The sequence below is a fragment of the Suricata suricatta genome, chromosome 3 (assembly GCF_006229205.1).
Source record: "Suricata suricatta isolate VVHF042 chromosome 3, meerkat_22Aug2017_6uvM2_HiC, whole genome shotgun sequence".
In the NCBI taxonomy this organism is placed as follows: Eukaryota; Metazoa; Chordata; class Mammalia; order Carnivora; family Herpestidae; genus Suricata; species Suricata suricatta.
The window spans coordinates 76,385,611-76,398,409 of NC_043702.1; the positions used below are offsets into that span (position 1 = coordinate 76,385,611).

General features: G+C 41.4%; 1 protein-coding gene across 2 annotated transcripts; it reads left to right on the forward strand.

Moving 5' to 3' along the window:
- Window positions 1-744: 744 nt before the first annotated feature.
- RBM43 (RNA binding motif protein 43) lies at window positions 745-11,605 on the forward strand. Of its 2 annotated transcripts, none has more exons than XM_029933005.1 (4): window positions 745-992; window positions 6,008-6,224; window positions 9,167-9,255; window positions 10,006-11,605. In XM_029933005.1, the coding sequence occupies exons 2-4, from the start codon at window positions 6,164-6,166 to the stop codon at window positions 10,753-10,755; spliced, it is 900 nt and encodes a 299-aa protein (XP_029788865.1). In that variant the 5' UTR covers window positions 745-992; window positions 6,008-6,163; the 3' UTR covers window positions 10,756-11,605. The 2 variants fall into 2 exon arrangements, with proteins under 2 accessions (XP_029788865.1, XP_029788864.1); XM_029933004.1 differs by lacking the exon at window positions 745-992 and adding an exon at window positions 1,352-1,454.
- The last annotated feature ends 1,194 nt before the right edge of the window (window positions 11,606-12,799 follow it).

The window sequence follows — 12,799 nt, forward strand, 5'->3', positions numbered from 1 at the left end:
GGATGAGAACTTGATCTGGCTGGTTGAAGGTGGGTTTGCAGAGAGTATGTGGCTATGCCGGGTAGTAACAGAGTTTAGGAAAAGAGAAGTCACTGCAGACAAGTGAGTCACGAGCCTGGTCTTTTGTGTAGGTATTTCTACTATTTACTGAGACAGAAGAAAAGGTAGAAGGAGAGTCTTAGTTGGCTTTGTTAAATTTCACATGCTTATTAGATATTCAGGAATAGGAATCTGAAGATAAAATCTGCTTCATTCTGTTTTAAAGTCTTCATAGCCTTAGGCTTTCCAGATGTGCCAGAGGCTATATAATAAATAGCTCTATTCATGGATTAACTGAGTGAAAAAACTTTCTTTAAAAAATGCTTATTTATTTATTTTTGAGAGAGCCCGAGAGGAGGGGGAGGGGGAAGAGACTTCGGAAGCAGGCTCCTGGCTAGGAGCTGTCAGCTCAAAGCCCCAGGCAGGGTTTGAACTCAGGAACTGTGAGATTATAACTTAATTCAAAGTGGGACACTTAACTGACTGAGCCACCCAGGTACCCCTGGAGTGAATAAGCAAACAAAATTACACATAAACAACGCACAATTGAAATTTGTGTGCAATATCTTACTTACACTTGTGCGCTATAATTTCAGTTCTGAAAGTACAACCAATTGCTAAGTGTAAGAATATGTGCATTTCCCCCACTTTTCACTTTTACATTTGGAAAGAGGCCAAAATCCTTAGAAATGTTTGCGCCTATGTTTGCAGCAGCACGGATGCTTCCTCACTCTTTGGCTAACACTGGGTTATTACTGCACTTTTTAATTGTTACCAACCTCATAGTGGACACCATAGATCTCATTATAATTTCAATTTGTATTTCTTAGGAGTGGAACTGCTCTTCTCTGTATTTGTCAGCCATTAGCCCTTCTTCATGCTCTTTTTGACTTTGAAGCCATGTATGTAGATTTCTCGCGTCTCCCCACGTTCCAGACTCTGAAGTCCGAAAGGTGAGCTCTAGGTTGATAGGGACCGATCGATTTTCGACCCTGCCCCTTGCACCTGGCCGCCGCGCGACTGGCCCTGGGCTGGCAGGAGAAACAGGTGTGGTGGGAAGAGTCGCACGAGATGGGGGCTGGGGGCGCGGAAAGGGCGGTCCAGATTCCACCGAGCACGGGACAGACACAGCAGCCAGAGAAGCCCCGACGTAACGTACTGCCGGGATTCCTTCCGGCCCCTCTCCAGCGTGGTTTCAAAAGCTGCGGAACTGAGAGGCAGCAGCCATCCCGGGTCTGCGCTTCCGCCCGGAGGCCAGGAGGCGCAGAGCGGCGGCGCGGGTGGAGGGGCAGTTCTTTTTTCACATCCTCAAGCCAGCGTCAACAAAGAACTGAAAGCAAAACCCGTCTGCCGGCCAGCGCTCTGCTAGACGTGGGCCCTGCAGGCAGCGGAAGGCGCGCCTCTTCTCCGCCATGGCAAGTTCCTTTTTTTCTGGCTTTTGCTGGTCAGGGTCGTTCCCGTCCCGTTACCACGGTGCCCCGGGAGCACACGGAGCCGGGCGGGCGGGGGTGCGGGGCTGTCGCCCGCGGCTCTCGGATTGGCCCTTTGCTGGCGGAGAGCCAGCCACCTGCCACGGAGGCCAACCCGACGGCAAACCTGCCCCTGACTTTTCTGCACTTGCTCTTGTGGCAGCGTAGCGCGCGCTTGAAGTTCATGTAGCAGGCCGTGCGAGAGAGGCACAACTCCAAAGGGACAGAACGCCACGGCCACCTTCCACACCCAGTGTCTGGTGATCAGGGACACAGCTGTCTGGTTGAGGAGTCGCCTCACAGGCTGTGTTTGGGCTTAACTGTTGCCTCCCACTCCTCCCACTCCTTGGGGAACAAGAGCGGAGAAAATTACCCAGAAATAGAGGCCGCTGTTTCCTTTTGTAAAGGGCCAGCAAGAAGGATTCGAGCCAAGGACTCAAGTTGGGAAGGCATCCTGATGTCTTGTCTGCATTAGTGGGAATTCTCTCTTGTGGCCTTAGTTCTTTTTCCAGGCACAAAGGGCTCTGTGTTTTTGCCATCTGTGCTGGCTAGCAAGAACAGTTAGCAAGTTCAAGATTGAGCCCTCCGTGTTCTTGCCATGAAGCGCTTGAACGCAGTGTCAGGGCCTTTAGTTGTTAGGTTCCCAGAAATGCCAACGCAGTTGCTAGATTCCAGTATGATTTTGTTTTTTGGGAGCAGTAAAGGCAATGTCAATGAAAGTAAACAACTGGTTTTTAAGAAAGAAATACACATGAGTACAGGGGATGAATCTAATTATTTCTGTCTAGTGCCTTCCTTACAAAAGCACAAGAAACTTTTTCTATCTCCTTGCTTTCTGACACTGTGGTTGGAAGTGTCTTAAAATATATCATTGACAGGAGAAAATGTCATCACCCTAACACTTCTTGGCCAAAATGCTGCTCTTGTTTCAAAATCCTGTATCTCTGTGGTAACACTTGTAAGAGCTGTTTTCAGGACATCTCTTTTTCTTAATGCTGGATAGAAGAGATTAATAGTCGTCAGGGAGAAGTTCCTTTAATTTCAAAGATAAATTAAATACAGACATGCGAATAAAGAAATAACGGTATTAGTATTGATGAGGGCACAGGTGGAGTAAGATTTTCTGAATTTAAATTTAATTGAAAGTTTTTCTTTGACATTGATGAAAGGCAAAAAGGAAGCTAATTTAGTAGCCATGTCACCTTTGATGTTGGTGTGAACTATTAGAGCCAGTGTTGTAGAAAGATAAATCTCCTGTGAAGCAGAATTCCTGAAAAATCACTTGTCATTTCTTTTCCTCTTCAGGGAAGAACTATTTTAGGATAATTATATCATCCCAGTTGGGAGTAGGATGGAGAAACATGTATTTTTACTATTTCCTGTGCAAGCTAGTTGTGAATATTTGAAGAAACTATGTTTTCCTCCATTAAAAGTGTCTTTTGTAACATACTCATTAAACTGTTATGAGTTTCATTTTTATGAGACACTCCCTTTGTTTTACATGTCTCAACATGAGCCACTTTCATCCCCTATCCTTCTGTCCCTTTGCTATTGTTGCAAACTCTTCTTTTGCATTTTTAATTAAATTTGACCATTAATTAAAATTTGACCTCAGCCTTCAAGGCTTTTCTTTAATGAAGCCTTCTTTGACTGCCTTAGCCAGAATTAATCTTGCTTCTTAATCCTGGATGGCATTTAATGTATATTTTAGCATTTTATTTTGTGTGGTCTTATATCCTTCTCAAATCGTCTGTTTACCCTAATAGAGAAATAGGTCTCCTTTTTTGTGCCTACCAAGCTCTGTTGAAATGTATTTATGTGTCTGCCTTTCTCTCTCATCCCTATCTCATCCCTAAGGTAGAAGCCCTTATTTTAAATGTTGACAATCCTAAGGCCTATCCCCACATACTAAAGCTCAGTAAATTTTTATGGGGGAATCGGATTTCAGGGCAAGGGATATATTTTATTTCTTTGTAGGTGTCATCTATGGTACCCATAGTATTGCCAGACATAGAACACATGCTTAATTATTACTGTTTTTGTTAACTGATTAACTGTATTTGGTATTACTGTATTATAGTGACTGTAGTTGTATTATTGTATTTGTTAATTGTCAAGGCACTACATAGTCTAAGGAATTCAACTGTGCACTGTGAACTTAAAAACACTTTTTCATCAGACAGGTACATTTTTGCCACCTGATTTTAATGCCTTTTTAAAAAATGTTTATTATTTATTTTTGAGACAGATAGAGAGGCAAAACATGAGTGGAGGAGGGGCAGAGAGAGAGGGAGAGAGAATCTAAAGCAGGTTCCAGGATCTGAGCTGTCAGCCCAGAGCCCGATGCGAGATGCAAACTCATAAGTGGTGAGATCACGATCTGAGCTGAAGTCAGATGCTTAACTGACTGAGCCACCTAGGCACCCTTGCCACCTGGTTTTAACAACTGCTAGCTGAAATACCAAAGAAATGTTGAGAGACTATATATTCTGGGGGCAGTCATCATTGACTTTAGTCATTTTCTGTTGAATTCTTTCTATGATAAATGAGGATTTCACTTAAGTAACTCTACCTTTTTCCTACCTTTCAAGTTTCAAAGTTTTAATGTTATTTAAATTTGTCCTATGGCATATTTTTGAAAAATGTAAGTCTTAAAATTTTGATAGTATGACATGCTTTCTGTAATGTAAGAGGAGATTATTTTTTTCTCAACTTGTTAGTTCAGCCTTTATTCTTATATTGACAGGGTTGAATGTTTCCATTTTATTCTGTAGTCATCCTTAAATGTTAGTATTTCAGAGACTTAACAAAATTAATCTAAAGTTGGTTTAAAAACCAATGGGAGTTGTTACTTTATTAAGCAAATGGTAAATACTGTTTATAGCAGCACCTAGTAGTGTGCTGTGATTACTTTTTCTCCTTTTTGTCGGATGTCATGTGTATTTTTCTTTTTTCCATTTGACAGGCAAATGTTCCCAGCAGCTGGGTCAATTGATTACCTTATATATTTTTTGGTACTGTATAAATTACCTCAAATCATGCCGCACTTCAGTTTGCTTATGGTCTTTGATTGGAGTCCCTTCAAATGCCAGAAAGGAGGGCGACTTGCCCTAGGTGCCAGCCCCTACACCAGCAGGGTGGATTCTCCCTAAGTGATCATTCAGTTGTTGTTTTCTTAAGGTAAAACAGTATCTAAGTACCCCCTACCACAGGTTGTTTGTTCCCCAGCTGCCTTCCCTGTCGTGTGTGTGTGTGTGTGTGTGTGTGTGTGTGTGTGTATGTGTGTGTGTGTGTGTATACACAGTGAGGGTAAGGAACGGGGAGAGACAACTGGAGAGGTTGTTTTGCCACCAGTTTTTCAATGAGTCTTTCTGGTTTTGGTCCTTTTTATCATTTCTATTGTCACCTTTCCCCTGCCACCCCCTTTCCTTGTTCTGGCGTGGCCCCTTTTCTCTCTCTTATCCTTGTCATACTTCTATATGTTTTCAGTCTTCCAGAAACAGGTTAATTGGGATTATTCTCTTTTTTGTCCTTTTACTCTCATTTTAAGGTAATGTTGGGATGGACTTAAACTGTCTTCTTGACTGGAGAGGTCGTATATAGCTGGCTTACACCCAGTGAAGTCCTATTCTGAGCACAGAGTCCTCTGAACTGACAGTCCAAAACATCTTTGTGATCTGTTAACTTTATGAGCTATCCTGTCTTCCCTGGGGGTAATGTAGGACAGATTAAGTCTGAGCTGTGATATAATCAGGCTGGACTTCCCATGTAAGCACTGGGAGCAGCTGATGGGTTAGCTTCCCTACATGGGCTGGGGAACAAATTAAAGCATTGAAATCGATTACCTGGATAATATAAGAAGTTCGAAGAGGGTGAGCTCTGGGACGGGTCTGCTGACAGCGGGTCTTCTGTGCTCAGCGTAGCGGCAGGGTCTGCATTAGTATGTGCTTTCAGTCGTTGAGATGTGCCTGAAGGCGGATTTACTTCACTGCACCCCCAGCGTTACTGTCACGGTTTTATTATTATTTTTTTTATGGGGGCTTTTTTTCTAATTCTGACCAAAAAAGTAGGGGATGTGTTTCCTAGCTGGTTATGCGCTTTGGACTGTACAATGGGGAAAACATACAGCTATTTCCAAACTACCATATTCTGTGGATGGCTTGACTTGTTTTCACACTTAGATTTTTACAATGTGTATTTCTCAATCTCTTCCTTTGTGATTGCCATTACTTTTAGACCTTTCTAAAATTAGACAAATACTAACCAATGTTTTCCATTTATAACAAAAATTGAGTTCACTTTTTACATTGTACCCCTCAAGTTCATGTGGGGTTTATATTGGTATATGCTGTGAGGCAAGGCTCTATTCTTTTTTTCAAGTATCTAATCAGCACCTTTATTGAATAAAATATCCTCTCTTCCACTGGTGTGTGATGATAGCTATATTAAGTTGGATCTTATTTTTATATTTAAAGAATTTTCTACTATTTTTCTTACAGGCATCAGTTTTGAAAGGCAAGGACTCCAAGGCTTCTGAAAGAACGGTCGCCATTGCCGGTCATCCGGTTGGCCTTTTTAATGCTCAATTACTGTCCACAGTAGTGGAAACTCACTTGCAAGATACTAAGAATAAAGGCAGAGTTATTGGAAATGTGATGTATCCAACAAGAACCAAGGGCAGGGGAGTTGCAAATGTGACATTCGAAGAAATAAAAGGTATTTCCAAATCAAATTGTGTAATCTTAGAAATACTTCAGTAATGAAATTAGGAATTGAATTTCATTAAAATGATTTGTGGGATGGATAGAGTTTAAAGTAGCATTTTGAAAACATTTTTCTATTCTGAATATAAAATTGGTACAATATTGCATTAACAAGAGTATATGTGAAAATGGCTCATGATAAAGCTGCTAGCAACTGCCAGATTCTTGAAGACTTCTTTCTATATTTGGAATCTGTCTAGATCTTGGGATAAAAGTGATACTATTCATTGTAGAAAAACTTGTAAAATACAGAAAAAAAGTGGAGCCCTGCAAAATCGCTAATCTCACAAATAAGATAACTCTGAATTTACAAGTGGCTTCAGCAATATAGTCATTTGCTTCTCTTTGTTTAAACCTACAAAAGGATATTCTAATATAGCATCGCCTTTATTACTGGGAAAGTTGGATTGGACGGGTAGCTTGGATCTGGTATCAGAAGGAGCCACTCTGTGGCCCGTCCCTGTCGTAGGTGAGGAGGTTGGGTCTGCAGAACATGTTCATCCCTCCAGCCTCAGGGAGAGGGGCCGCCTTCTTTACAGCTTAGTAACTGGCAAAATAAATTGCCAAAGAAAGAGGAGTCTCCATGCCAGCATCTTGGAGGTAAAATACCATATGGGGTTAGGAGCAGAACTTGCTTTGCCTGAGGGAAGACAGGGTCTGCCTTAGAGAGACCCAAGACCATAGATTATAGCACCTTGATCTGTCAACATAGTTAGGTCGTTCCTTCTCAATGGGGATACGATGGTAGGGATAGTGGGAAGGGCTCCGTGTTGCTGCTTTCAGGGGATTGCACTGTTTTTGGAAGTTAATATTTTATTTTTATTTAAAAAATTTTAAATTATTTAAAAAAAATTTACATCCAAGTTAGTTAGCATATAGTGAGTGCAACAATGACTTCACGAGTAGATTCCTTAATGCCCCTTACCCAGTTAGCCCATCCCCCCTCCCACAACCCCTCTAGAAACTCTGTTTATTCTCCATATTTGAGTCTCTTATGTTTTTGTCCCCCTTCCTGTTTTTATATTATTTTTGATTCTCTGGAAGTTAATATTTTAAATATTCAGTTGATAACTCAGAGAGAGAAAGGGAAGGCTCATTCATTCATTTGTTAACAAATATTTAGGAGTGCTTAGTATTTACCAGGCACCATTCTAGGCCTTCAGGATATGGCAATGAGTCAAGCAGGCAAAATGTTTTCTTTCATGAAATCTACATCTGTGCCAGTGGACAGATAATAAACTAGCAGCTAAATGAATATATAATATGTTGGGTGCTTTATTAACTAGCTAATGTTAATTACTTTGTATAATATATTAATTAATATATAATGTATGTACACACATATCATATTTATATAATATACATTGTATATTTATATTTATTTTTATTCACTTATGTTTATTTATTTACTTGTGTATATTACATATAATATGAGTGCTATGAAAAAGTATAAAATAGAATAAAGGGATAGAATGTGATGGAGAGTACTCTTTTATTAGACAGAGTGGGTGGGGAAGTGCTGCTCTCTTTAGGTGACTTTTGAGCAGAGACCTGAATGTGTTAAGGGAATGGCCCATGCAGATAAGGGGGAAGAACATTCTAGGCTCAGGGAAGGACTGGGACACATTTTCTGAGAGGGTAACATGCTGGGCATTTTAAAGACAGCAAGGTGGCCTGAGTGGCTGGAGCGTGGTGAGCACGGGGCGGAGTGAAAGGACCTCTGGTCAGATGGCTGGCCGGGCCCAGGTCATGTTAAACAGCCTGTAGGTCAAGGCAACGCGTCTGGATTTTGTTCTGGGTGAGATGGAAAGCCATCGGTGGGTTTTGGGCGGATGAGTGATAAAATGTGACTGCCTTCTCTTCGGGGGTGGCTCCGGCAGCCGCGTGGCAGGCAGGAGTTCCTTGTCATCTCTGGTTTAGACTAGGGTGGTGACAGGGCTGGTGACTGGGAACTGGCGGCCATTCAGGATTTGCTGACAGATTAGATGTCATTGTCTGAGATGTGGAACACTGGAGGAAGAGTGCTTTTGGAAGGGGAGTAGTTATCACGAGTTGAATTTTGGCCATTGACATGTTTGTTTATTAGGATAACGAAGTGGAGATTTCCACAGGCAGAGGAAAGTGGAGGGCAAAGAGAATTTGGAAATGATACATTAAAATTTTTTTTAATGTTTATTTTTGAGAGAGAGAAAGAGAGTGTGAGTAGGAGAAGGGGAGGGGGAGGGGCAGGGAAAGAGAGGGAGACACAGAATCTAAAGCAGGCTCCAGGCTCTGAGCTGTCAGCACAGAGCCTGGCGTGGGTCTCCAACTCACTAACCTTAAGATCATGATCTGAGCCGAAGTCGGATGTTCAACCGACTGAGCCACCCAGATGTCCCAGAAATGATGCATTTAGAGATAGTGTCTAAAGCCGTGGGATTGTTGAGATCGGTCTGGGGCTGGGGGTGTGTTTGTAAAGAGGTACATGTCCTGGGGCCTGGGGCATGCCGACATCTGGAGAATGGGAAGAGATGGAGAATTAGCAAAGGAGACTGTGAATTAGAAGAGAACCAGGACAGTGTGGTGTTCTGGATTTGAGAAGGTGAAGTTTTGTTATGGCCATAATTAATAGAGGGAGGATTTACTTTTAGGTTTTTGTTTTCTATTCATATATACATCCATATATACATACACACACACACTTGTGCATTTTTAAAAATAAGATCAAATGTACACATAAAATGAATTTTAATCTGTTAATGTAGAAGGAAAAACTATTTAAACATTGAATTTAGAGGAGAAATGACAAAAAAATCATAGGCGTGCTGGATAGTAGACTGGAACATTTCTATTACTAATAATCAATTATTAGCGTCTCACGCTGCAAACACTTCTGATGGCAGTATTTCCGCTTAGGTGCAGAGGAAGTCAACAGAAAACAGAAACACTCTCCGGCAGAAAAGGTTGGACCTGCTCAAGTCACAGTCTCTTGTCTTAGTGACAAGGTGAGGTGTGAGGCTGGCAGTCCTGGATCCTGTTTCCTCTGTGTGCTCCCCACACGGGATGCACAGAGCGCTCTCATCTCATGCCTCCTACGAAAGAGAGCCTGAGTGTTCAATGCCAAGCTTATGTCTTGAAATGTTTTGCTTATTGCCTTGTCTGTTTTATGTTTCTGTGTGTTCCTTTTGATGCTTGCAAAGTGACAAGGAGTTTTTATGTTCATATAGAGGATGTCAGGTATCTACCTAAAGACATTTGCAGGGGAAAAAAAAAAAAAAACAAGTAGAATGAACATTAAAAAAGAGCTCCAAAGAGGAAGGAAAGGTAGAAATAAGAGGAAACAGTTAAAATTCATTGGTTTAAAACTATTCACTAAGAAACTCAGGGTTCTAGGCAGTCATCTGATGAACTTAACTCGGAGGAAGAACCAGAACAGCGTGTGTCTAAACATCATAACTGTGTATGGATTTTGCTTAAGACTTTGTTTCAAATAACATTCCCCCTCTAAAAAATATTTGACTATCTGTTTTGGGAAATGTAATGAGGGACCGTGAATCACAAGTAGAACATTGTGGCCTTGGTGGGGTTGTGGATCCTTCGATGGGCGGCTGTGGTGCAAGAAACGAGTCCGTGCTGGGCAGGCTGCGTTTGGTTTAGGGCAACTGCTGTAAAGACGGAGAAAGTGGCGGAAAAAGTGTTTATGCTGTCCGCTCCACGAGACAGTGCGGTTTTAACTTCTCTCTGTTTATTTCTAGGTCTTCAGCTCTGTAAAAGCTATCCTCGATCTTTCTGTTTTTCGGAGCCAAGTCATGCTAGAAAGTCTGGTAATGGACCTGAAGAGGAAAATCCCAACTTTATCCTTCAGTCCTTTGGAACCCAATGGAAGAATCTCTGTGCAAGGGTCATTCCTGGACATCCACAGGCTCAAAGAATCTTTGCTGATAAAAGCAAGTTCTCTTTTAGAAAAAAACAGGAATTTTATCAGGGAGGAGAAGCGGAATAGCCAGCCCCCCAAAAGGCATCTCCAGAAATGTAGAAACTCCTTGGAGTTTCCTGGGGCCTCAGTACCTGAGGCCAGTAGGAGGGGAGAAACCCTTGTTCTTGACACAAATATATTCCTTTACCTGAAAAGGAGCAGATTTTATGAGAGCACATTGAAAAAATGTCATGTTTTGTGTCAGGAGAGAGTGGATGGTGAAGTCACCACAGTCTGTATAAAAAATGCTCGAGAATGTTCTCACCCAAACAATGAAAAGCTTGTAAAAGGACTTCTTGAAGAATATTCACTTGCTCTTCACTTTGAGCTTAGAAAGGAGACACTTCTTTTGAAAGGAAAGGGGAACAGAGAGAAAAGAAATATTAAGTCGGCATGTGAACAAGTAAGTTTGAGGTACCCTAAGGTTCTGATTAATTTTTACGAGACACACATTGATATTATAGGATCTTCTTCTGACACATACTTATTTAAAGAAGAGATCATGAAATTCATAAGGTTAAAAAGGTAATAAAATCTCAGCAAGAATAATGATAGTGGCCGTCACTCTCCCTTCCTGGGCAGTGGCAATGCTGTGTATGATGCCAGCCTTCCACGCATTATGTCATTTAATCCTTGCAACCATCCTTTGTTGTAGGCATTGCTGTCCTCCTGTTCTAGGGGAAGAACTTAGGACTTGGAGAGGTTAAAACATTTGTCCGGAGTTATCCAGCAGGCTAAGAATGGGGTTAAACTTGGCCTATCTGATTACAAAGATAATATCTAAGTCTTAAAACTTTGAAAAAAACCCTCATTTAATTTTGAAGAAATCTCACTTTCCCTGCGACCCCAAATTCTTAGGAATAGAAGTAGTCTTAATTCTAACAGAGAGGAAGTTTGGGTGATTATTATCCCATCGGCCATTTCTTAGCATTTACAAAGTTCATATTCACTCCAAATAGAATGCTGGCAAAACTCACTTGAGAAGCTACTTAGATGGAAAGTATTTCTGAAGCAGGTAATCATTACTTGACTAAATCCCATTGGTACAGGTTGCTGGACATATGGGGCATTTTTATCGTTGCCTGTTTAGCCTAAGGGTATATATAAAATGTTGGTCCTGTTAGAATTATGGAGAATTAGTATAGTGTCTTCTTTATTACCTCCTTTATTTTAGAATTTATTGCTAGAGTGATAACATTTGAGTAATAAAATCATGGGTGTTTCCATAAAGAAGACAGAAGGGAACCCAGATCTTACAAATCATTTGGTTGTCTATGACTCCCCTGAATTTAACTTTAGAATAAACCAAGTTTTAAGTACCTGGGGCATGTTATCCTAAGATAATAAAATGTATGTATTCTTGCTCGTCTCAAAGTAAACAAGTGTGATTGTGATGATGTGAAATGTTTAGATCAAAAGAAAAGCACAAGACAAATCTCTTTATAGGTTTTCATTTTTCTTAGCCATCTAATTCCCAAGTATTTCTATTGTTTATTAAAAATTTTTTTAAGTTTATTTATTTTGAGAGAGATGAAAGAGAGAGAGAGAGAGAGAGAGAGAGAGGGAAAGGCAGGTGTGCATGGGGGAGAGGGGCAGAGAGAGAGAGAATCCCAAGCAGGCTCTACACCGTCAGAGCCTGCTTGGGACCCAATGCAGGACTCAAACTTATAAACTATGAGATCATGACCTGAGATGAAATCAAGAGTCAGAGGCTTAACTGACTGAACCATCCAGGCACCCCGTATTTCCATCTTTTAAAATATGATATTTCATTTTTGTTTTTGTCAGTGAGAAATTGCTTTTTATGTCAAGTGCCCAATAAGATGTCTTTAAATTAAGAAGGTGCTTCATTTTTATTTTGCTCCTAGGAGTTTGTCTCAGTCTGGTCCGGTCAGGAGAGAGAAGGCACACAGTAATATGAATGGGGAAAGTTTAATATAAAAAATTGTTAATATAATAGGGGATTGGAATAATGAGAGATTGGCTAGTAAGAAATGAAGAGAACTCTAAAAAATAGAGGAATGGCAGACGTAAGAAGCAGTTTAGGTAGAACACCTGTGGAAGAGTCCGCCACTCCCTCTCTGCACTGAGACCTTGCTGGAGGGTTTGTGCCTGGCGCTCTTGCTGGAAATCCATCCTCTAAGTTGCTGGAGGAATCTGCTCAGAGGAAGTGTCTCACCAGAGACATTCCATTACAAAATACGTTAGAGTAGCTGGGGAACTTGCTAGTAGCTGGACGTTACTGGCTACTGTACACTTACCGGCCCTGGGGAGGCCCGGTGTGCTGGTGGCGGGACACTGGAGCAGCTGGCCATGCTGCATGGACCTCATGTTGGAGAAGCTGCCGTGCCGCACACGCTGGGTATCGGGGGAAGTTTCTTCTGCAGAAAAACTGGATCCCTCATAGCCTGCCAACTGAACACGTAAGAACATTTAAGAGCAAGACTTTTGTCCTGCAGTGTCTCTCCAGCGCCCTCTACCGAGAAAACTTAACATCCTGTCAGCAACAGAGGAAAAATATTTTAAGGGTCCCAGATCCATTTTCACAGAGAAGGCACATAGCATTAATTGAA

Bases quoted from the DNA above. Each gene is read 5' to 3' on its own strand.
- RBM43 (XM_029933004.1), top strand. The intron at 6,225-9,166 runs GTATTTCCAAAT...ATTTCCGCTTAG, and splicing joins GACATTCGAAGAAATAAAAG to GTGCAGAGGAAGTCAACAGA. The intron at 9,256-10,005 runs GTGAGGTGTGAG...GTTTATTTCTAG, and splicing joins TCTCTTGTCTTAGTGACAAG to GTCTTCAGCTCTGTAAAAGC.